Raw genomic sequence first — 26,147 nt, 5'->3', positions numbered from 1 at the left:
CCCTATCTTGAGTAATAACCTTTTATGTGGCACCTTTTCAAATGCCTTTTAGAAATCTAAATATACTACATCTACTGGTTCCCTGGTTCCCCTTTATCTACCTTGCTACTTACATCCTCAAAAAACTCTAATAAATGTGTTAAACACAATTTCCCTTCCCTAAAGCCATGCTGACTCTGCCTAGTCATGTTATGATTTTCTAAGTGCCCTGTTACCACTTCCACAACAATAGATTCCAGTATTTTCCCGATGACTGATGTCAGGCTAGCCGGCCCATAGTTCCCTGTTTTCTCTCTCCCTCCTTTCTTGAATAGCGGTGTTACATTTGTTAACTTCCGATCCGCTGGGACCGTTCTAGAATCTAAGGGAATTTTGGAAGATTGAAACCTCTTTTAGATCCATAGGATGTAGGCCGTCAGCTCCAGGGGATTTGGTCCCATTAGTTTCTCAAGTACTTTTTCTCTACTGATATTAATTTAGTTAAGTTCCTCACCCTCATTGGACCCTTGGTTCCCCACCATTTTTGGTTGGCTTTTTGCATCTTCTACGGTGAAGATAGATACAAAATAATTATTTTAACGTTTCAGCCATTTCCTCATTCCCTAAAGTAATTTCTCCTGCCTCAGCCTCTCAGGGACCAATGTTTACTTTTGCTTCTCACTTCCTTTTTACATACTTGTAGAAGCTGTTACAATCTGTTTTTATATTTCTTGCTAGCTTTCTCTCATTCTATGTTTTCCCTTTTTATCAGTTTTTTTGTTCATCCTTTGCTGGTTTCTGAAACTCTCCCAATCCTCAGGCCTACTACTATTCTTCACAACATTATAAGCTTCTTCTTTCAATCTATGAGAGGGGATCTCATAGAAACATATAAAATTCTGACGGATTTAGACAGGTTAGATGCAGGAAGAATGTTCCCGATGTTGGGGAAGTCCAGAACCAGGGGTCACAGTCTAAGGATAAGGGGTAAGCCATTTAGGACCGAGATGAGGAGAAACTTCTTCACTCAGAGAGTGGTGAACCTGTGGAATTCTCGACCGCAGAAAATTGTTGAGACCAGTTCGTTAGATATATTCAAAAGAGAGTTAGATGTGGCCCTAAAGGGATCAGGGGGTATGGAGAGAAAGCAGGAATGGGGTACTGAAGTTGCATGATCAGCCATGATCATATTGAATGGTGGTGCAGGCTCAAAGGGCCAAAAGGGCTACTCCTGCACCTATTTTCTATGTTTCTATGTATATTGCTATCCTTAACTTATTTAATTAGCCACGGATGGATCACTTTTCCCATGGAGATTTTGTTTCTCAATGGAATGTACTTTTGTTGAGAATTATGAAATATTTATTTTAATGCTAGCTACTGCTACCATTTAATCTATTTTTCCAATCTACCCTAGCCAACTCACCCTTCATATCTATGTAATTGGCGTTATTTAAGTTTAAGACTCTAGTTTCGAACTTAGGCAAGTCACTCTCAAACGTAATGTAAGGCAGCGGCAAACCAGACTCCCCACCCTCCCTTTCCCTCAACCACTGTCTGTCCCACCTGTGACAGAGACTATGGTTCTCATATTGGACTGTTCAGTCACCTAAGAACTCATGCTAAGAGTGGAAGCACGTCTTCCTCGATCCCGAGGGACCGCCTATGATGAGTGAAGTTCTATCATATTTTATGATCACTCTGCCCCAGAGGATCCTTTACTATGAGATGGCTAACTAACCATGTCCCTGGTTGGTTCCGACATATTGTTCTCGGAAACTGTCCCGAATGCATTCCAGGAACTCGTCCTCCAGACTACCTTTGGTAATTTGATTTGTCCAGTCTATATGAAGATTAAAGTCCCCCACGGTTATTGCATTACCTTTGTTACAAACTCTTCCTATTTCTTCATTAATATTCTGTTAAACAGTATAGCTACTGTTAGGGGGCCTAGGTTCTACTCCCATCAGTGTTTTCTGCTCCTTGTTATTCCTTAGCTGCCGAGCCAAGATTCTTTCTCGCTTCTGTCCTTAGTGGGTTCACTCACCGGGGTCGGGGGGTCACGGTGGGTTCACACACCGGGGTCGGGGGGTCACGGTGGGTTCACTCACCGGGGTCGGGGGGTCACGGTGGGTTCACTCACCGGGGTCGGGGGGTCACGGTGGGTTCACTCACCGGGGTTGGGATTACGTGGATTCACTTACCAGGGTCGAGGATCGTGGTGGGTTAACTCACTGGGGTCGAGGGTCATGGTGCGTTCACTTACCGGGGTTGAGGGTCACCATGGGTTCACTCACCAGGTTATGGTCACCGTCAGTTCATTCACCGGGGTCAAGGGTCATTGTGAGTTCACTCACCTGGGTCAGGGGTCACTGAGTTCACTCACTGGGGTCGGGAATCACGGTGGGTTCACTCAAAGAGGTTGGGATTACAGTGGGTTCACCCACTGGGGTCTGGGGTCAGTGTGGGTTCACTCACTGGAGTCGGGGGTCACCATGGGTTCACGCACCAGGGTCGGGGGTCAGGGTGAGTTCACTCATTGGGGTTGGAATTACGGTGGGTTCATTCACCAGGGTCAAGGTCATGGTGGGTTCACTTACCGGGGTCAAGGGTCATGGTGGGTTCACTCACTGGGGTCGGATGTCATGGTGGGTTCACTCAACGGGGTTGAGGGTCATGGTGGGTTCACTCACCGGGGCAGTAGCTGCTCCTTTTCATGGGACGAGCTTTGGTTTGGAGCCAAGATCTCTTCGGTTTCCTGTTGCAGGCTGGGTGTTTTCTGCGTCTCAATCTCGGTGCCCAAACAGGCTGTTGGAAAACGCACAAAAACACTCATCATTGGCCTCGATACAAAGCAGCTCGTGCATCTCCATCAGCTGTACCCACTCTATCCCTGAGCCTCATTATAGTGCAGAGCATCCTCACCTCTGAGTCAGAAGGTTGTGGGTTCAAGTCCCACTCCAGGGACTTGAGCACGTAAATCTAGGCTGACACTCCAGTGCAGTGCTAAGGGAGCGCTGCACTGTTGGAGGGGCAGTACTGAGGGAGCCCCGCACTGTCGGAGGGGCAGTACTGAGGGAGCCCCGCACTGTCGGAGGGGCAGTACTGAGGGAGCGCCGCACCGTCCGAGGGGCAGTACTGAGGGAGCCCCGCACTGTCCGAGGGGCAGTACTGAGGGAGCCCCGCACTGTCCGAGGGGCAGTACTGAGGGAGCGCCGCACTGTCCGAGGGGCAGTACTGAGGGAGCACAGCATTGTCGGAGGGGCAGTACTGAGGGAGCGCCGCACTGTCGGAGGGGCAGTACTGAGGGAGCGCCGCACTGTCCGAGGGGCAGTACTGAGGGAGCCCCGCACTGTCCGAGGGGCAGTACTGAGGGAGCCCCGCACTGTCCGAGGGGCAGTACTGAGGGAGCCCCGCACTGTCCGAGGGGCAGTACTGAGGGAGCGCCGCACTGTCCGAGGGGCAGTACTGAGGGAGCACAGCACTGTCGGAGGGGCAGTACTGAGGGAGCGCCGCACTGTCGGAGGGGCAGTACTGAGGGAGCGCCGCACTGTCGGAGGGGCAGTACTGAGGGAGCGCCGCACTGTCGGAGGGGCAGTACTGAGGGAGCGCCGCACTGTCGGAGGGGCAGTACTGAGGGAGCGCCGCACTGTCGGAGGGGCAGTACTGAGGGAGCGCCGCACTGTCGGAGGGGCAGTACTGAGGGAGCGCCGCACTGTCGGAGGGGCAGTACTGAGGGAGCGCCGCACTGTCGGAGGGGCAGTACTGAGGGAGCGCCACACTGTCGGAGGGGCAGTACTGAGGGAGCGCCGCACTGTCCGAGGGGCAGTACTGAGGGAGCGCCGCACTGTCCGAGGGGCAGTACTGAGGGAGCGCCGCACTGTGCCGTTTTTCAGATGCGACGTTAAACCGAGGCCCCATCTGCCCCCTCTGGTGGATGTAGAAAATCCCATGGCACTATTTTAAAGAAGAGCAGGGGAGTTTTCCCCGGTATCCTGGGCCAATATTAATCCCTCAATCAACATCACAAAAAAACTGATTATCTGGTCATCATCACATTGCTGTTTGTGGGAGCTTGCTGTGTGTAAATTGGCTGCTGCGTTTCCCACATTACAACAGTGACTACACTCCAAAAATGCATCATTGACTGTAAAGCGCTTTGAGACATCCGGTGTTTATAAGAACGTAAGAAATAGGAGCAGGAGTCGGCCATTTGGCCCCTCGAGCCTGCTCTGTCATTTAATACGATCATGGCAGATCTGATCATAGACTCAGCTCCACTTCCCCGCCCGCTCCTCATAACCTCGAAATCCCTTAAGAAACTGTGTATATCTGTCTTAAATTTATTCAATGTCCCGGCTTCCACAGCACTCTGAGGCAGGGAATTCCACAGATTTACAACCCTCTAAAGAAATTCTCCCTCATCTCAGTTTTAAATGGGCGGCCCCTTATTCTAACATCATGCCTCCTAGTTCTAGCCTCCCCCATCAGTGGAAACATCCTCGTTGCATCCACCTTGTCAAGCCCCCTCATAATCTTATACGTTTCGATAAAATAGAAACATAGAAATTAGGTGCAGGAGCAGGCCATTCGGCCCTTCGAGCCTTCACCGACATTCAATAAGATCATGGCTGATCATTCACCTCAGTACCCCTTTCCTGCTTTCTCTCCATACCCCTTGATCCCTTGAGCCGTAAGGGCCATATCTAACTCCCTATTGAACATATCTAAAGAACTGGCCTCAACAACTTTCTGGGGGAGAGAATTGCACAGGTTCACCACTCTGAGTGAAGAAGTTTCTCCTCATCTCGGTCCTAAATGGCTTACCCCTTATCCTTAGACTGTGTCCCCTGGTTCTGGACTTCCCCAACATCGGGAACATTCTTCCTGCATCTAACCTGTCTAGTCCTGTTAGAACTTTATATGTTTCTATGAGATCCCCTCTCATTCTTCTAAACTCCAGTGAATACAGGCCCAGTCGATCCAGTCTCTCCTCATATGACAGTCCAGCCATCCCTGGAATCGGTCTGGTGAACCTTCGCTGCACTCGCTCAATAGCAAGAACGTGCTTCCTCAGGTTAGATCATCAAAACTGTACACAATATTCTAGGTGAGGCCTCACTAAGGCCCTATACAACTGTAGCAACACCTCCCTGCCCCTGTACTCAAATCCCCTCGCTATGAAGGCCAACATGCCATTTGCCTTCTTAACCGCCTGCTGTACCTGCATGCTAACCTTCAATGACTGATGTACCATGACACCCAGGTTTCGTTGCACCTCCCCTTTTCCTAATCTGTCACCATTCAGATAATAGTCTGTCTCTCTGTTTTTACCACCAAAATGGATGACCTCACATTTATCCACATTATACTTCATCTGCCATGCATTTGCCCACTCACCGAACCTATCCAAGTCACTCTGCAGCCTCATAGCATCCTCCTCGCAGCTCACACTGCCACCCAACTTAGTGTCATCCGCAAATTTGGAGATACTACATTTAATCCCCTCGTCCAAATCATTAATGTACAGTGTAAACAGCTGGGGCCCCAGCACAGAACCTTGCGGTACCCCACTAGTCACTGCCTGCCATTCTGAAAAGTACCCATTTACTCCTACTCTTTGCTTCCTGTCTGACAACCAGTTCTCAATCCATGTCAGCACACTACCCCCAATCCCATGTGCTTTAACTTTGCACATTAATCTCTTGTGTGGGACCTTGTCGAAAGCCTTCTGAAAGTCCAAATACACCACATCAACTGGTTCTCCCTTGTCCACTCTACTGGAAACATCCTCAAAAAATTCCAGAAGATTTGTCAAGCATGATTTCCCTTTCACAAATCCATGCTGACTTGGACCTATCATGTCACCTCTTTCCAAATACGCTGCTATGACATCCTTAATAATTGATTCCATCATTTTACCCACTATCGATGTCAGGCTGACCGGTCTATAATTCCCTGTTTTCTCTCTCCCTCCTTTTTTAAAAAGTGGGGTTACATTGGCTACCCTCCGCTCCATAGGAACTGATCCAGAGTCAATGGATCAATTCCTTCATCTAAATCATTGATGTATATTGTAAATAGCTGGGGTCCCAGCACTGAACCCTGCGGCACCCCACTGGTCACTGCTGAAAAGGACCCATTTATTCCAACTCTGCTTCCTGTCTGCCAAACAGTTTTCTAGCCACATCAATACATTACTCCCAATGCCATGTGCTTTAATTTTGCACACCAATCTTGCGTGGAACCTTGTCAAAAGCCTTTTGAAAGTCCAAATACACCACATCCACTGGTTCTCCCTTGTCCACTCTACTAGTTACATCCTCAAAAAATTCCAGAAGATTTGTCAAGCATGATTTCCCTTTCATAAATCCATGCTGACTTGGACCGATCCTGTCACTGCTTTCCAAATGCGCTGCTATTTCATCTTTCATAATTGATTCCAACATTTTCCCCATCACCGATGTCAGGCTAAAGGGTCTATAATTCCGTTTTTAAAAAGTGGTGTTACATTAACTACCCTCCAGTCCATAGGAACTGATCCAGAGTCAATAGAATGTTGGAAAATGACCACCAATGCATCCACTATTTATAGGGCCACTTCCTTAAGTACTCCGAGATGCAGCCTATCAGGCCCTGGGGATTTATCTGCCTTCAATCCCATCAATTTCCCAAACACAATTTCCTGACTAATAAGGATTTCCTTCAGTTCCTCCTTTTCAGTAGACCTTCAGTCCCCTAGTATTTCCTGAAGGTTATTTGTGTCTTCCCTAGTGAAGACAGAACCAAAGTATTTGTTTAACTGCCCTACCATTTCTTTGTTCTTCATTATAAATTCCACCTGAATATGACTGCAAAGGACCTACATTTGTCTTCACTAATCTTTTTCTGTTCACCTATCTATAGGAGCTTTTGCAGTCAGTTTTTATGTTCCCAGCAAGCTTCCTCTCATACTCTATGTTCCCCCTCCTAATTAAACCCTTTGCCCTCCTCTGCTGAATTGTAAATTTCACCGAATCCTCAGGTTTGCTGCTTTTTCTGGCCAATTTATATGCCTTTCCTTGGATTTAACACTATCCCTAATTTCGCTCTCACTCTCCTCAATTCCAATGAGTAAAGACCCAACCTACTCAACATTTCCTCATGTCAACCCCCTCATCCCTGGAATCAACCTCGAAAGGCGCGACATAAATGCAAGTCTTTCCCATCGAGCGAGCGCTGTGTAATACCGGATTGTTCGGTGTGATTAGGCACAGCGAGCTCTGGCCCTTACCTGTGCTCTCCGAGTGGTGTGCCAGCACGGTGCTGTCTGAAACATCCAACAGGATGGCGATATCCAGGGCGGGTGGGGGAGGGGGAGGATCTTTGGGAGCAGTGGGATCGACGACGAGTTTTCTCCTCGACATCTTGCTCTGCGTCACTGCCTTGTCGGGATCGACCCCAGTCAGCCCCTTCTCCAGGAGCTTGGCCTGCTTGATATTCACCGGGAAGCCATCCAGGATCCAGCCACCTTCCGCCGGCATACAGCTGCAAGGGAAGAGGTGAGTGAGCAGATTGGTTGGTCGGAGTGGAACTAAACTACAGAACCAGTGGGAGGCTGTTCAACCTTCGCTGTCTCCTGGCCATGTCTAAGACCACCCCAACCTCTGTCGGCAAGCTACAATACGCGGACGACGCCTGCGACTGCACACACACACACACACACACACACACACACACACACACACACACACACACATACACACACATATACACACACATACACATACACACACACACACACACACACACATACACACACACACACATACACACACACACACACTGAACTCCAGGACATAGTCGATGTATTCACCGAGGCATACAAAAGCATGGGCCTTACGCTAAACGTCCGTAAGACAAAGGTCCTCCACCAGCCTGTCCTTGCAGCACAGCACTGACCCCAGTCATCAAGATCCACGGCGCGGACCTGGACACCGTGGGCCACCCCCCATACCTCGGGAGCCTCTTATCAACAAGAGCAGACATTGACGACGAGATCCAACACCGCCTCCAGTGCGCCAGTGCAGCCTTTGGCCACCTGAAGAAAAGAGTGTTCAAAGACCAGGCCCTCAAAACTGCCACCAAGCTCATGGTCTACAGGGCTGTAGTAATACCCGCCCTCCTGTATGGCTCAGAGACATGGACCATGTAGACAAGACACCTCAAGTTACTGGAGAAATACCACCAACGGTGTCTCCGCAAGATCCTGCAAATCCTCTGGGAGGACAGAAGCACCAGCATTAGCGTCCTCGACCAGGCCAACATCCCCAGCATTGAAGCACTGACCACACTCGATCAGCTCCGCTGGGCAGGCCACATTGTCCGCATGCCTGACACCAGATTCCCAAAGCAAGCGCTGTACTCGGAACTCCTTCACGGCAAACGAGCCAAAGGTGGGCAGAGGTTACAGGGACACCCTCAAAGCCTCCCTAATAAAGTGCAACATACCCACTGACACCTGGGAGACCCTGGCCAAAGACCGCCCTAAGTGGAGGAAGTGCATCGAGGAGGGCGCTGAGCACCTCGAGTCTCATCGCCGAGAGCGTGCAGAAACCAAGCGCAGGCAGCGGAAGGAGCGTGCGGCAAACCTGTCCCACCCGCCCCTTCCCTCAACGATTATCTGTCCCACCTGTGACAAGGACTGTGGTTCTCGTACTGGACTGCTCAGCCACCTAAGGACTCACTTTAAAGTGGAACAAGTCTTTCTCGATTCCGAGGGACTGCCTATGATGATGATGATGGTGCTGCAGCATGTGAATTGGTTCGTCAGTGACAGCTCACACATGTACAGTACTAAACCTTCCTGGAAGAAGTCCTCGTCAATCTCCCCTGGCACTGCGCACAGTAACTCAGATCATAAGTGTTATGTATCTGGACTTGCATATACTCTGTACAGCCACCAGGAGGCTCATTCCCTGGAGTCCCAAGGGATCTCATAATCCCTTGGGAGCACAGGTATTTAAGGAGGCTTCACAGGTTGGAGAGGCACTCTGGAGGCCGACAATAAGGTCACACTTTACTTTGAGCTCAGTGTTCAGTCTGACTCTTTCTACATACACTACAACTGGCGACGAGATACAGATAGCGAACCCAAAGATGCAGAGAACAGTGGGCATCCTGGAGAAATTCTCGGAGGGAGATGATTGGGAAACTTTTGTGGAGCGACTCGACCAATACTTCGTGGCCAACAAACAAGATGAGGAAGGGAGCGCTGCCAAACGTAGAGCGATCCTCCTCACCGTCTGTGGCCTCATGAAGAGTCTGCTCACTCCAGCGAAACCCACGGAAAAATCGTACGATGATTTGTGCACACTGGTCCGAGAGCATTTGAACCCAAAGGAAAGCGTTCTGATGGCGAGATACCGGTTCCACACCTACAAAAGATCTGAAGGCCAGGAAGTGGCGAGTTATATCGCCGAGCTAAGACGCCTTGCAGGACATTGCGAATTTGAAGGACATTTGGAGCACCTGCTCAGAGACTTTTTCGTACTTGGCATTGGCTACGAAACCATACTTTGCAAACTTTTGACTGTAGAGACCCCAACCTTGAGTAAGGCCATAGCGATAGCCCAGGTGTTCATTGCCACCAGTGACAATACGAAGCAAATCTCTCAGCACACAAGTGCTGCTACAAGTACTGAGAACAAAGTGATGTTTTTGAATTGTAACGGACAGGGCAGGTCACACATACCTGCAGCTACACGTCCGCAGATGTCTCAGAGTCCACCATCAAGGGTGATGAATGCAAGGCCATTAACACCTTGTTGGTGCTGCAGGGGTGATCAGCGTTTCCATTCATGCCAATTCAAAGGATACATTTGCAAGGGCAGTGGAACAATGGGACACCTCCAATGAGTGTGCAGGCGAGCTGCTCGGCCTGTTAATCCTGCAAACCACCACGTTGCAGAGGAGGATAGATCCACGGAGGGTCACGACGAGACAGAGCCTCAGATAGAGGAGGCAGAGGTATATGGGGTGCACACATTCATCACGAATTGTCCCCCGATAATGCTGAAGGTTGAACTAAATAGACTCCGTGTCAATGGAGCTGGACACAGGCATGAGCCAGTCCATCATGGGCAAAAAGACTTTCGAAAGGTTGTGGTGCAACAAGGCCTCAAGGCCAGTCTCAACTCCAGTTCGCACGAAACTAAGAACTTACACGAAAGAACTGATTCCTGTAATCGGCAGTGCTACCGTAAAGGTCTCCTACGATGGAGCGGTGCACAAGCTCCCACTCTGGGTGGTACCGGGCGATGGTCCCACACTGCTCAGCAGGAGCTGGCTGGGAAAGATACTCTGGAACTGGGACGACATCCGAGCGCTATCGCCCGCTGACGACACTTCCTGTGCCCAGGTCTTAAACAAATTTCCTTCGCTGTTCGAACCAGGCATCGGGAAATTCCAAGGAGCAAAAGTGCAGAGCCACCTAATTCCGGGGGCGCGACCCATCCATCACAAGGCGAGAGCAGTACCGGACATGATGAGAGAAAGGGTAGGGATCGAGCTAGACCGGCTGCAAAAAGAGGGCATCATCTCACCGATCGAGTTCAGTGAGTGGGCCAGTCCTATTGTCCCAGTCCTCAAGGGAGACGGCACCGTCAGAAACTGTGGTGATTACAAAGTAATTATCAATCGTTTCTCCCTGCAGGACCAATACCCACTACCAAAAGCCGACGACCTCTTTGCAACGCTGACAGGAAGCTGGATCTGACTTCAGCCTACATGATGCAGGAACTGGAGGAATCATCGAAGGCCCTCATCTGCATCAACACGCACAAAGGTCTTTTTGTTTATAACAGATGCCCGTTTGGAATCCGATCAGCGGCGGCGATATTCCAGAGAAACATGGAAAGTTTACTGAAGTCAGTCCCGCATACCGTGGCCTTCCAGGACGACATCTTGGTCACAGGTCGGAACACAGTCGAGCATCTGCAGAACCTGGAGGAGGTTCTTAGTCGGCTCAACTGCGTGGGGCTCAGGCTAAAATGCTCGAAGTGCGCTTTCCTGGCGCCTGAAGTAGAGTTCTTGGGAAGGAGGATTGCGGCGGACGGCATCAGGCCCACCAACGCGAAGACGGAGCTGCAGTCGTTCCTGGGACTCTCAAACTACTTTGGTAACTTCTTAACAGGTCTCAGCACCCTACTAGAACCATTACATGTCTTACTACGAAAAGGGGGCGAATGGGTTTGGGGCAAAATATGAAAATGTCTTTGTAAAAGCGAGAAAATTGCTTTGCTCAAACAAATTGCTTGTGTTGTATGATCCATGCAAGCGTTTGGTACTAGCATGTGATGCGTCGTCATATGGCGTCGGGTGTGTATTGCAACAAGCTATTGATTTTGGGAAACTGCAACCGGTTGCTTATACATCCAGGAGTCTGTCTAAGGCGGAGAGCGCCTACAGCATGATTGAAAAAGAAGCGTTAGCGTGTGTCTATGGGATAAAGAAAATGCATCAATACCTGTTTAAGCTAAAATTCGAATTGGAAACTGACCATAAGCCACTTATATCCCTGTTTTCCGAGAGCAAAGGGATAAATACCAACGCATCGGCCCGCATCCAGAAATGGGTGCTCACATTGTCCGCATACAACTACGCCATCCGCCACAGAAAACTGCGCCAATGCTCTCAGTAGGCTGCCTTTGCCCACCACGGGGGTGGAAATAGCGCAGCCCGCAAATCTAGCATGGTTATGGAAGCATTTGAGAGTGAGCAATCACCTGTCACTGCCCGGCAGATCAAAACTTGGACAAGCCAGGACCCCTTATTATTTCTAGTCAAAAGCTGTGTGCTTCACGGGAGCTGGTCCAGTGTCACAATGGAAATGAAGAGATAAAGCCGTTCCAGCAGTGCAAAGATGAAATGTCTATACAGGCAGATTGCCTTCTGTGGGGCAATTGAGTAGTGGTCCCCAAGAAAGGCAGAGACACCTGCATCAGTGACCAGGACACACTGCCCGATCAGTGTAAGGGGAGTAAGGACCCAGTGACCAGGACACACTGCCCGATCAGTGTAAGGACCCAGTGACCAGGGCACACTGCCCGATCAGTGTAAGAGGTGTAAGGACCCAGTGACCAGGACACACTGCCCGATCTGTGTAAGGGGAGTAAAGACCCAGTGACCAGGACACAGTGCCCGATCAGTGTAAGGGGTGCAAGGACCCAGTAACCTGGACACACTGCCCGATCAGTGTAAGGGGTGTAAGGACCAAGTGACCAGGACACACTGCCCGATCAGTGTAAGGGGTGTAAGGACCCAGTGACCAGGACACACTGCCCGATCAGTGTAAGGGGTGTAAGGACCAAGTGACCAGGACACACTGCCCGATCAGTGTAAGGGGTGTAAGGACCCAGTAACCTGGACACACTGCCCGATCAGTGTAAGGGGTGTAAGGACCAAGTGACCAGGACACACTGCCCGATCAGTGTAAGGGGTGTAAGGACCCAGTGACCAGGACACACTGCTCGAACAGTGTAAGGACCCAGTGACCAGGACACTGCCCGATCAGTGTAAGGGGTATAAGGACCCAGTGACCAGGACACACTGCCCGATCAGTGTAAGGGGTGTAAGGACCCAGTGACCAGGACACACTGCCCGATCAGTGTAAGGGGAGTAAGGACCCAGTGGACCAGGACACACTGCCCGATCAGTGTAAGGACCCAGTGACCATGACACACTGCCCGATCAGTGTAAGAGGTGTAAGGACCCAGTGACCAGGACACACTGCCCGATCAGTGTAAGGACCCAGTGACCAGGACACACTGCCCGATCAGTGTAAGCGGTGTAAGGACCCAGTGACCAGGGCACACTGCTCGATCAGTGTAAGGGGTGTAAGGACCCAGTGACCAGGGCACACTGCCCGATCTGTGTAAGGGGAGTAAGGACCCATAGACCAGGACACACTGCCTGATCAGTGTAAGGACCCAGTGACCAGGACACACTGCCCGATCAGTGTAAGGACCCAGTGACCAGGACACACTGCCCGATCAGTGTAAGGGGAGTAAGGACCCAGTGACCAGGACACACTGCCCGATCAGTGTAAGGACCCAGTGACCAGGACACACTGCCCGATCAGTGTAAGGGGAGTAAGGACCCATAGACCAGGACACACTGCCCGATCAGTGTAAGGACCCAGTGACCAGGACACACTGCCCGATCAGTTTAAGGGGTGTAAGGACCCAGCGACCAGGGTCCATTGCCCGATTACCACCATGGGACATTGAGCAGGACACACGAGATCATTACGCAGCAGCCTGTGATTACCGCACTTACCGCACACACTCCACAACAATCTCCACCAGTAACCCGTCAGGAACACTCTTCCCTTTCCTCAGCAATTGGGCGGCTCTTGCTCCCAGCTGGGCCCTGGGACTGGGCTGTAAGAAAAACCACTGGTCACAACATAAGATCAGAAATAGGAGCAGGAGTAGTCCATACGGCCCCTCGAGCCTGCTCCGCTATTTAATAAGATCATGGCGGATCTGATCATGGACTCAGCTCCACTTCCCTGCCCGCTCCCCATAACCCTTGACTCCCTTAATCATTCACAAATCTGTCTATCTCCACCTTAAATATATTAAATGACCCAGCCTTCACAGCTCTGAGGCAGAGAATTCTACAGATTCACCACCCTCAGAAAGGACCTTTCTCCTCATTTCTATTTTAAATGGGTGACCACTTATTCTGAGACTATGCCTCCTAGTTCGAGACATCCCCCCACGAGTGGAAACATCCTCTCTGCATCTACCCTGTCGATCCTCCTCAGTATCTTATATGTTTCAATAAGATCACCTCTCATTCTTCTAAACTCCAATGAGTATAAGTCCAACATGCTTAACCTTTCCTCATAGGTCAACTCACTCATCTCTGGAATCAACCGAGTGAACCTTCTCTGAACAGTCTCCACCAAATATATCCTTCCTTAAACCTGGAAACCAAAACTGCACGCAGTATTCCAGGTGTGGCCTCACCAATACCTTGTATAACTGTAGCAAGACTTCCCTGCTTTTCCTCCATCCCCTTTGCAATAAAGGCCAAGATCCCATTGGCCTTCCTGATCACTTGCTGTACCTGCATACTAACCTTTTGTGTATGGAGAAAGAGTCAGACTGAATACTGCGAGCTCCAAGTAACGTGTGACCTTAGTCTTTTATTGCAGGACTCCAGAATGCCTCTCCAACCTGTGAAGCCTCCTTAAATACCTGTGCTCTCAAGGGATTATGGGATCCCTTGGAACTCCAGGGGATGAGCCCTCTGGTGGCTGTACAGAGTAAATACGAGTATACATATATAGCATTATCCTTTTGTGTTTCATGCACCAGGATCCCCAGATCCCGCTATACCGCAGCATTTTGCAATCTTTCTCCATTTAAATAATATTTGCTTCTTTATTTTTCCTACAAAAGTGCATGACCTCACACTTTCCCACATTATACTCCATCTGCCAAATTTTTGCCACTCACTGAGCCTGTCTTTATCCTTTTGCAGATTCTTTGTGTCTTCCTCACACATTGCTTTTCCTCCCATCTTTGTATTATCAGCAAACTTGGCTACATTACACTCAGTTCTTTCATCCAAGTCGTTAATATAGATTGTAAATAGTTGAAGCCCCAGCACCGATCCCTGCAGCGCCCCACTAGGTACTGATTACCAACTGGAAAATGACCCATTTATCCCGACTCTCTGTTTTCTGTTAGTGAGCCAATCCTCTATCATGCTAATATATTATTCCAACCCCGTGAGCTCTTATCTTGGCAACTTATCGAATGGCTTCCGGAAATCCAAATACACTAGCTCCCCTTTATCCACCCTGCTCATTACATCCTCAAAGAATTCCAGCAAATTTGTCAAACATGATTTCCCTTTCATAAAACCATGCTGACTCTGCTTGACTGCATTATGATTTTCTAAATGTCCTGATACTACTTCCTTAATAATGGACTCCAGCATTTTCCCAACCACAGAAGTTAGGCTAACTGGTCTAGTTTCCTGCGTTCTGTCTCCCTCCTTTTTTAAATAGGGGTGTTACATTTGCAGTTTTCCAATCCGCTGGGACCACCCAAGAATCCAGGGAATTTTGGTAGATTACAACCAATGCATCCACTATCTCTGCAGCCATTTCTTTTAAGACCCTAGGATGCAGGCCATCAGATCCAGAGTACTTGTCCACCTTTAGTCCCATTATTTTACCTAGTACATTTTCTCCAGTGATAGTTATTGCTTTAAGTTTCCCCCTCCCAATAGCCCCTTAATTATCAATTATAGGGATGTGTTTAGCTAGTGGTTAGGGGCCTATGGACTGCTCCCACCAGTGACTTTTTCCCCTTATTATTTCTTATCTCCACCCAAATTGATTCCACATCTTGATCTTCTGAGCCAATATCGTTTCTCACTATTGCACTGATCCCATCCTTTATTAACAGAGGTACCCCACCTCCTTTTCCTTTCTGCCTGTCCTTCCGAATTGTCAAATATCCTGGAATATTCAGTTCCCAGCCCTGGTCACCTTGCAGCCACATCTCTGTAATGGCCATCAGATCAGATCCATTTGTATCTATTTGTGCCGTCAACTCATCTATTTTGTTACGAATGCTGTGTGCATTCGGATAAAGAACCTTGAATTTTGTCTTTTGACCAGTTTTCCCTACTCTGACCCCATTTTCTGATGAACTGATGTATATATGCTCTGTCCCTTCCTGTTACACTCTGGTTAGCATTATCCCTATCGCTACCCTGCACGATCTCCTTTCTCTTTAACTTTTTATGTTTCCATTTACTTGATCCCACCCCCCCACTATTTAGTTTTAAGTCCCATCTACAGCCCGAGTTATTCACTGGTCCCAGCCTGGTTTAAGTAAAGCCCATCCCGACAGAACAGCAATTACCCCAATACTGGTGTCAGTGCCCCATGAATCAAAACCCATTTCTCCCACACTAATCTTTGAGCCACGCATCCATCTCGCTGATCTTATTTACCCAACAGCTTACCCATCTAACCCTACCAGAGCAAGCATGGGGCACACAGTGATATACTGCAGGATCCCAGTCACTACACTGCACCCTGTAATCATTGACTCTCACTGGGGTATGGGTCTCACACACACTGACTCTCACTGGGGTATGGGTCTCACACACACTGACTCTCACTGGGGTATGGGTCTCACACACACCGACTCTCACTGGGGTACAGTCCCACACACACTGACTCTCACTGGGGTACGAGTCCCACACACACTGACTCTCACTGGGGTATGAGTCCCACACACACTGACTCTCACTGGGGTACAGTCCCACACACACTGACTCTCACTGGGGTACAGTCCCACACACACTGACTCTCACTGGGGTACGAGTCCCACACACACTGACTCTCACTGGGGTACAGTCCCACACACACTGACTCTCACTGGGGTACGAGTCCCACACACACTGACTCTCACTGGGGTATGAGTCCCACACACACTGACTCTCACTGGGGTACAGTCCCACACACACTGACTCTCACTGGGGTACGAGTCCCACACACACTGACTCTCACTGGGGTACAGTCTCACACACACTGACTCTCACTGGGGTACAGTCCCATACACACTGACTCTCACTGGGGTACAGTCCCACACACACTGACTCTCACTGGGGTACGGGTCCCACACACACTGACTCTCACTGGGGTACGGGTTCCACACACACTGACTCTCACTGGGGTACGAGTCCCACACACACTGACTCTCACTGGGGTACAGTCTCACACACACTGACTCTCACTGGGGTACGGGTCCCACACACACTGACTCTCACTGGGGTACAGTCCCACACACACTGACTCTCACTGGGGTACGGGTCCCACACACACTGACTCTCACTGGGGTACGAGACCCACACACACTGACTCTCACTGGGGTACAGTCTCACACACACTGACTCTCACTGGGGTACAGTCCCACACACACTGACTCTCACTGGGGTACAGTTCCACAGGCTCCGACTCTCACTCTCTATGATTCAGTCTGTCTCCGTCACACTTCACGGTTCACAGTCTGTGTCTGTGTAAGGTTTACACATTTTCACGATCGAGGCACAGCAAGAGGCAACGGACTAAACTGGTTTAAAAGAAACCTTTGGGACTATTGGGCAGATGGTGACTCATCACTGATTAATGCGATTTCTGGGGTCAGGAGTGTGACCCGATTAAACACTGAGACAAAGGGATGGATACAGTCAGGCAGAGAAGCCCATGGATTAATTGGCCGGAGGGGAAAATGAGTTCCCTATGGAGACTACAATCTGCGAAAACCCAGGACAACAAAGGATCCCACAAGGCGTGCATTTTTGGATAACGGGGCACAAAAGATAAGGAGTTATCTTTTGCCCTGTCGATGCCGTGTGCAAATTGTGGCCAAACAGATCCAGAGCCATCATCACAGCCATCGAGACTTATCCAGACGCATTCACTGAAAGCAGTTCAGCCAGATGAGTGTAACCAATGGATATATATGTAAGAGCGGAGAATAGCTCAGAACAAGGAGGAGAAAACATCGGAGAGGGACAACTGGTCGAAGAAACAACGACCACGATGCAGCAGCGGGGACCCAATACCTTCCCTCGCCATCTCCCCCCCACCCCACCCCGCCCCCCGAGCCTACAATCAACAACAGCAGCAACAGGCTGGATGGGTGACTGTGTCTTCGATCAATCTCCAAAAAGTCTTTTTCAGTAATTTTTAGTTGTTTTTTTGTGTAATAAACTAACAGTTTTGTTTAAGCCTCAAGTTTGCGTTATGTGGAGTCTGTCCTGTAATTCCTGAGGTCTATGAATCAAGGTAGAGTGTAAAACAAACACCCGACAACTGTCAGGCTCCACAGTTCAGTCTGTGACCGCTGCTACCTCCTGAACCTCTCGATCGCCTCCCAGCACCAGAAACCTCTGAGCTGAGCAGGGAGCGGAAAGGCAGCCGAGGTGTGGGCGGTGGGAGTGTATGGGCCGCCCAGACACAGTGCACCCTCGATGTGATCAGTTTACAGAAGTTGGAGCACAGGGTGAGCTGCTTGTCACTGACACTCACCTGAGCCTCTTTCCTGCTGCTTACGGATGCCTGGGATTGAGTCGCTTCCATCACCTCCTCCTGTGGCGAGGGCCCTGAGAGAATAACAAACACTAATCCACAGCTGGTCTTTGTAAGTCCCAGACTCCCCTCGCCCAGTGCCACGCGGATTTCGGCCAGGGGTGTGTGAGCACCAGGACATTGGCAGTGAGCACTGGGGCAGTGTGTGTGGCTCAGTGCCCGCTGCCCATGTGGTAACCTTTCCCTGAGAGTACGGGACAGTGTGTGTGCCTCAGTGCCCACGTGGTGAACAAAATGTTGAATCATTGTGGGTGGAGATTAGAGATAGTAAGGGGAAAAGGTGGGCGTAGTTTATAGGCCCCCAAATAATAACTTCACGGTGGGGCGGGCAATAATCAAGGGAAATAATGGAGGCATGTGAAAAAGGAACGGCAGTAATCATGGGGGATTTTAACCTACATATCGATTGGTCAAATCAAATCGCACGGGGTAGCCTTGAGGAGGAATTCATAGAATGCATGGGGGATAGTTTCTTAGAACAGTATGTTACAGAACCTGCAACGAAGCAAGCTATCTTAGATCTGGTCCTGTGTAATGAAACAGGAATAATAAACGATCTCCCAGTAAAAGATCCTCTCAGAATGAGTGATCACAGTATGGTTGAATTTGTAATACAGATTGAGGGTGAGGAAGTAGTGGCTCAAACGAGCGTACTATGCTTAAACAAAGGGGACTACAGTGGGATGAGGGCAGAGTTAGCTAAAGTAGACTGGAAACACAGGCTAAACGGTGGCACAATTGAGGAACAGTGGAGGACTTTTAAGGAGCTCTTTCATAGTGCTCAACAAAAATATATTCCAGTGAAAAAGAAGGGCGGTAAGAGAAGGGATAACCAGCCGTGGATAACCAAGGAAATAAAGGAGAGTTTCAAATTAAAAACCAATGCGTATAAGGTGGCCAAGGTTAGTGGGAAAATAGAAGATTGGGAAAATTTTAAACGACAGCAAAGAATGACTAAGAAAGCAATGAAGAAAGGAAAGATGGATTATGAAAGTAAACTTGCGCAAAGCATAAAAACAGATAGTAAAAGCTTTTACAGATATATAAAACGGAAATGAGTGACTAAAGTAAATGTTGGTCCCTTAGAAGATGAGAAGGGGGATTTAATAATGGGAAATGTGGAAATGGCTGAGACCTTAAACAATTATTTTGCTTCGGTCTTCACAGTGGAAGACACAGAAACCATGCCAGAAATTGCTAGTCACAGGAATGTGGGAAGGGAGGACCTTGAGACAATCACTATCACTAGGGAGGGTAGTGCTGGACAGGCTAATGGGACTCAAAGTAGACAAGTCCCCTGGTCCTGATGAACTGCATCCCAAGGTATTAAAAGAGATGGCGGAAATTATAGCAGATGCATTCGTTATAATCTACCAAAATTCTCTGGATTCTGGGGAGGTACCAGCGGATTGGAAAGCAGCTAATGTAATGCCTCTGTTTAAAAAAGGGGGCAGGCAAAAGGCAGGTAACTATAGGCCGGTTAGTTTAACATCTGTAGTGGGGAAAATGCTTGAAACTATTAAGGAAGAAATAGCGGGACATCTAGATAGGAATAGTGCAATCAAGCAGACGCAGCATGGATTCATGAAGGGGAAATCATGTTTAACTAATTTACTGAAATTCTTTGAGGATATAACGGGCATGGTGGATAGAGGTGTACCGATGGATGTGGTGTATTTAGATTTCCAAAAGGCATTCGATAAGGTGCCACACAAAAGGTTACTGCAGAAGATAAAGATACGCAGAGTCAGTGGAAATGTATTAGCATGGATAGAGAATTGGCTGGCTAACAGAAAGCAGAGAGTCGGGATAAATGGGTCCTTTTCGGGTTGGAAATCGGTGGTTAGTGGTGTTCCACAGGGATCGGTGCTGGGACCACAACTGTTTACAATATACATAGATGACCTGAAAGAGGGGAAAGAGTGTAGTAAAACAACATTTGCAGATGACACAAAGATTAGTGGGAAAGCGGGTTGTGTAGAGGACACAGAGAGGCTGCAAAGAGATTTAGATAGGTTAAGCGAATGGGCTAAGGTTTGGCAGATGGAATACAATGTCGGAAAATGTGAGGTCATCCACCTTGGGGAAAAAAAACAGTAAAAGGGAATATTATTTGAATGGGGAGAAATTACAACATGCTGCAGTGCAGAGGGACCTGGGGGTCCTTGTGCATGAAACTCTTTTTCCCAAAAAGTTAGTTTGCAGGTGCAGCAGGTAATCAGGAAGGCGAATGGAATGTTGGCCTTCATTGCGAGAGGGATGGAGTACAAAAGCAGGGAGGTCCTGCTGCAACTGTACAGGGTATTGGTGAGGCCGCACCTGGAGTACTGCGTGCAGTTTTGGTCACCTTACTTAAGGAAGGATATACTAGTCTTGGAGGGGATACAGAGACGATTCACTAGGTTGATTCTGGAGATGAGGGGGTTACCTTATGATGATAGATTGAGTAGACTGGGTCTTTACTCGTTGGAGTTCAGAAGGATGAGGGGTGATCTTATAGAAACATTTAAAGTAATGAAAGGGATAGACAAGATCGAGGCAGAGAGGTTGTTTCCACTGGTAGGGGAGACTAGAACTCGGGGGCACAGCCTCAAAATACGGGGGAGCCAATTTAAAACCGAGTTGAGAAGGAATTTCTTCTCCCAGAGGGTTGTGAATCTGTGGAATTCTCTGCCCAAGGAAGCAGTTGAGCCTAGCTCATTGAATGTATTCAAGTCACAGATAGATAGATTTTTAACCAATAAGGGAATTAAGGGTTACGGGGAGCGGGCGGGTAAGTGGAGCTGAGTCCACGGCCAGATCAGCCATGATCTTGTTGAATGGCGGAGCAGGCTCGAGGGGCTAGATGGCCTACTCCTGTTCCTAATTCTTATGTTCTTATCACCTTTGCCCTGAGACAGTACAGCTGCAGCCGGTGCCTGTGCCAACTGGCGCGACACTGCCCCTCCACCAGGATAGGGCAGAGTGTGAAATGATCGGTGTGACCAACGAACAGGCGGCACCCCTCAGTCCAGGAACTGTGCAGAGTTGCATTGTCCAACAGTGTTCAACAACTCAGCCTCCCTGATAAAGTGCAACATCCCCCTGACACCTGGGAGTCCCTGGCCAAAGACCGCCCTCAGTGGAGGAAGTGCATCCGGGAGGGTGCTGAGCACCTCGAGTCTCATCACCGAGAGCATGCAGAAATCAAGCAGACAGCAGAAAGAGCGTGCAGCAAACCAGTCCCACCCTCCCCTTCCCTCAACGACTATCTGTCCCACCTGTGACAGGGTCTATGGCACTCGTATTGGACTGTTCAGTCACCAAAGAACTCACTTCAGGAGTGGAAGCAAGTCTTCCTCGATTCCGAGGGACTGCCTATGATGATGAGATCATGAGAATACAATCCTGAGCAGCTCCTGGTCACACCCCACAGGTCACAGGTCACAGTGTGCCTGAGCTCTGTGTCCAGTCCTGGTCACCCGCCACAGGTCAGTACAGCTGAGCTCTGTGTCCAGTCCTGGTCACCCTCCACAGGTCACAGGGTGCCTGAGCTCTGTGTCCAGTCCTGGTCACACTCCACAGGTCACAGGGTGCCTGAGCTGTGTCCAGTCCTGGTCACCCGTCACAGGTCACAGGGTGCCTGAGCTCTGTGTCCAGTCCTGGTCACACTCCACAGGTCACAGGGTGCCTGAGCTGTGTCCAGTCCTGGTCACCCGTCACAGGTCACAGGTCACAGGGTGCCTGAGCTCTGTGTCCAGTCCTGGTCATACTCCACAGGTCACAGGGTGCCTGAGCTCTGTGTCCAGTCCTGGTCAGACGCACCTTGAGCACCAGTCCATACGAACAATGACAGATAGGTAAAGACCATCTGGTCCATTGAGTCTGTCCCATACAATGGCGATACCTCGTGATCTCCACAGTCCCCCTCCCACCCAGGCTTCAGTTGATGCATAGTGTAAGCTTCTCATGCCTAGTCTTCCACAGCCCACCACCTCTCCCAGGGCTTCTTTTGAAGCCGAGCCCCGAACCCCTGTGTGCGGGCGAGGTACGGATTCTGTCAGCCGACGCTCCGACCCTCAAGCCCGGTTTGGAGAAGTTCGGTGGGGCCTTTCAGTTTAAAAGAATGAAAACTTAAAGAATTCCATTAAACTTCCACTTCCCGTGTTTTCTGTTGGAAAAAATGAAGCTTAATGATGTGTATTTATGTGTTCTTGACTCCCTCTAAAACTTCGCCAAAAAGCAATGGTGTCTTTCTGCGCCGATTTCTTGATGTGCGCTGGTTTTTCTGAAGTGCCCAGAAGATGTGTCGGTGATCACGTACACCGTCTTCAGAGAAATGTAAATTTGCAAAACTTCCATAATTGTGAAAAACTGGCGCAGATATCAGGTTACGCCCCCATGACGCAAAAAAAAACCATAGTAACATAGAAAATAGGTGCAGAAGTAGGCCATTCGTCCCTTCGAGTCTGCACCGCCATTCAATAAGATCATGGCTGATCATTCCTTCAGTACCACATTCCTGCTTTCTCTCCATACCCCTTGATCACTTCAGCCGTAAGAGCCATATCTAACTCCCTCTTAAATATATCCAATGAACTGACATCAACAACTCTCTGCGGCAGGGAATCGGTATGGGTGGAGCTGTGGAATTCCAAGGGACAGAAAATGCTAGTGGGAGTTGTGTACAGACCACCAAACAGTAGTAGTGAGGCTGGGGACAGCATCAAACAAGAAATAAGGGATGTGTGCAATAAAGGTACAGCAGTTATCGTGGGCAACTTTAATCTACATATTGATTGGGCTAACCAAACTGGTAGCAATACGGTGGAGGAGGATTTCCTGGAGTGTATTAGGGATGGTTTTCTAGACCAATATGTCGAGGAACCAACGAGAGAGCTGGCCATCCCAGACTTGGTGATGTGTAATGAGAAAGAACTAATTAGCAATCTTGTTGTGCAAGGCCCCTTGGGAAGAGTGACCATAATATGGTAGAATTCTTTATTAAGATGGAGAGTGACACAGTTAATTCAGAAACTAGGGTCCTGAACTTTGAGGCATGAATTGGCTAAAATAGACTGGCAAATGATACTTAAAGGGTTGACAGTGGATAGGCAATGGCAAACATTTAAAGATCACATGGATGAACTTCAACAATTGTACATCCCTATCTGGACTAAAAGTAAAACAGGGAAGGTGGCTCAACCGTGGCTAACAAGGGAAATTAAGGATCGTGTCAGATCCAAGGAAGAGGCATATAAATTGGCCAGAAAAAGCAGCAAACCTGAGGACTGGGAGAAATTTAGAATTTAGCAGAGGAGGACAAAGGGTTTAATTAAGAGGGGGAAAACAGAGTACGAGAGGAAGAACATAAAAACTGACTGCAAAAGCTTCGAAAGATATATGAAGAGAAAAAGATTAGTGAAGACAAATGTAGGTCCCTTGCAGTCGGATTCAGGTGAATTTATAATGGGGAACAAAGAAATGGCAGACCAGTTGAACAAATACTTTGATTCTGTCTTCACGAAGGAAGACACAAGTGACCTTCCAGATGTACTAGGGGACCGAGGGTCTAGTGAGAAGGAGGAACTGAAGGATATCCTTATTAGGCGGGAAATTGTGTCAGGGAAATTGATGGGATTGAAGGCCGATAAATCCCTGGGGCCTGATGGTCTGCATCCCGGAGTACTTAAGGAAGTGGCCCTAGAAATAGTGGCTGCATTGGTGATCATTTTTCAACAGCCTATCGACTCTGGATCAGTTCCTATGGACTGGAGAGTAGATAATGTAATGGCACTTTTTTTTTTTAAAAAGGGGGAGGGAGAAAGCGGGTAGTTATAGATCGGTTAGCCTGACATCAGTAGTGGGGAAAATGTTGGAATCAATTATTAATTTTGAAAGCAGTGACAGTATCGGTCCAAGTCAGCATGGATTTATGAAAGGGAAATTATGCTTGACAAATCTTCTGAAATTTTTTGAGGGTGTAACTAGTCGAGTTGTCAGGGGAGAACCAGTAGATGTGGTGTATTTGGACTTTCAAAAGGCTATTGACAAGGTCCCGCACAAGAGATTGGTGTGCAAAATTAAGGCTCATGGGATTGGGGGTAATGTACTGACATGGATAGAGAACTGGTTGGCAGACAGGAAGCAGTGAGTTGGGATAAACGGGTCCTTTTCAGAATGGCAGGCAGTGACTAGTGGAGTGCCGCAGGGCTCAGTGCTGGGACCCCAGCTCTTTACAATATACATCAATGATTTAGATGAAGGAATTGAGTGTAATATCTCCAAGTTTGCGGATGACACTAAACTGGGTGGCGGTATGAGCTGTGAGGAGGACGCTAAGAGGCTGTAGGGTGACTTGGACAGGTTAGGTGAGTGGGCAAATGCATGGCAGATCCAGTATAATGTAGATAAATGTGAGGTTATCCATTTTGGGGGCAAAAACGCAAAGACAGATTATCTGAATGGCGGCAGATTAGGAAAAGGGGAGGTGCAACGAGACCTGGGTGTCATGGTTCATCAATCATTGAAAGTTGGCATGCAGGTACAGCAGGTGGTGAAGGCAAATGGTATGTTGGCCTTCATAGCTAGGGGATTTGAGTACAGGAACAGGGAGGTCTTATGTACAGGGCTTGGTGAGGCCTCACCTGGAATATTGTGTTCAGTTTTGGTCTCCTAATCTGGGGAAGGACATACTTGCTATTGAGGGAGTGCAGCAAAGGTTCACCAGACTGATTCCCGGGATGGCTGGACTGACATATGAGGAGAGACTGGATCAACTGGGTCTTTATACACTGGCGTTTAGAAGGATGAGAAGGGATCTCATAGAAATATAAAAGATTCTGACGGGACTGGGCAGGTAAGATGCAGGAAGAATGTTCCCGATGTTGGGGAGGTCCAGAACCAAGGGACATAGTCTTAGGATAAGGGGAAGGCCATTTAGGACTGAGATGTATAGAGGTATAGAGTCCCAACTCTTTTAGCCTATATTGATAACAAAGATGCTTTAGACGTGTAATTAGTCTAGTGGCCCTCTTCTGCACCTTTCCAGAGCCTCAATATCACCCACCGTGTGAGGATAGCAAACCTGGACACAGTGTTCCAAGTGCGGCCTGACTAAGCTCCTGTACAAGGACACAACAGTACGCGTGGTCTTATACTCAATTGTCCTATGGATACAGCCCAACACCCTATTTGCTGCAGTTATCGCTGCACGACATTGCTCGTGTACCTTTAAGGACGTATGCACTAGAATGCCCAAATCTCTTTCCATCTCCACAATCTTTACTGCCTTTCCCTGTAGGTTTATGAATGTTGATCGCATCAACCCTCTTCTCAATCTTCCTCGCCGCCATGCTCCACCTCACAGTCGACAAGCTCCCTGCTGGAATGGAACTAAACTACAGAACCAGTGGGAAGCTGTTCCACCTGCGCCGTCTGCAGGCCAGATCCAAGACCACCCCAACCTCTATCGTCGAGCTACAGTACGCGGACGACGCCTGCGTCTGCACACATACAGAGGCTGAACTCCAGGACATAGTTGACGTATTTACGGAGGCATATGAAAGCATGGGCCTTACGCTAAATATCCGTAAGACAAAGGTCCTCCACCAGCCTGTCCTCACCGCACAGCACTGCCCCCCAGTCATCAAGATCCACGGTGCGGCCCTGGACACCGTGGACCACTTCCCTTATCTCGGGAGCCTCCTATCAACAAGAGCAGGGATTGACGACGAGATTCAACACCGCCTCCAGTGCACCAGTGCAGCCTTCGGCCGCCTAACAAAAAGAGTGTTTGAAGACCAGGCCCTCAAAACTGCCACCAAGCTCATGGTCTACAGGGCTGTCGTAATAACCGCCCTCCTATATGGCTCAGAGACATGGACCATGGACAGTAGACGCCTCAAGTCACTGGAGAAATATCACCAACAATGTCCCCGCAAGATCCTGCAAATCCCCTGGGAGGACAGACGCACCAACATTAGCGTCCTCGACTAGGCCAACATCCCCGGCATTGAAGCAC

General features: G+C 48.9%; 1 protein-coding gene across 1 annotated transcript in view; it reads right to left on the bottom strand.

Annotated features, from left to right (window-relative positions):
- Window positions 1-26,147, bottom strand: part of LOC139247673 (sperm flagellar protein 2-like) — a gene marked incomplete at its 3' end in the record, with an annotated part of 216,366 nt that overhangs the window by 162,428 nt on the left and 27,791 nt on the right. The window contains 4 exon segments of the mRNA XM_070871758.1: window positions 2,673-2,787; window positions 7,253-7,506; window positions 13,297-13,400; window positions 18,086-18,159. Of these exon segments, the coding sequence (XP_070727859.1) occupies window positions 2,673-2,787; window positions 7,253-7,506; window positions 13,297-13,400; window positions 18,086-18,159 (547 nt within the window).

Source organism: Pristiophorus japonicus, unplaced genomic scaffold (assembly GCF_044704955.1).
Source record: "Pristiophorus japonicus isolate sPriJap1 unplaced genomic scaffold, sPriJap1.hap1 HAP1_SCAFFOLD_280, whole genome shotgun sequence".
Classification (NCBI taxonomy): domain Eukaryota; kingdom Metazoa; phylum Chordata; class Chondrichthyes; family Pristiophoridae; genus Pristiophorus; species Pristiophorus japonicus.
This window is presented reverse-complemented; position numbering and strand designations above follow the sequence as displayed.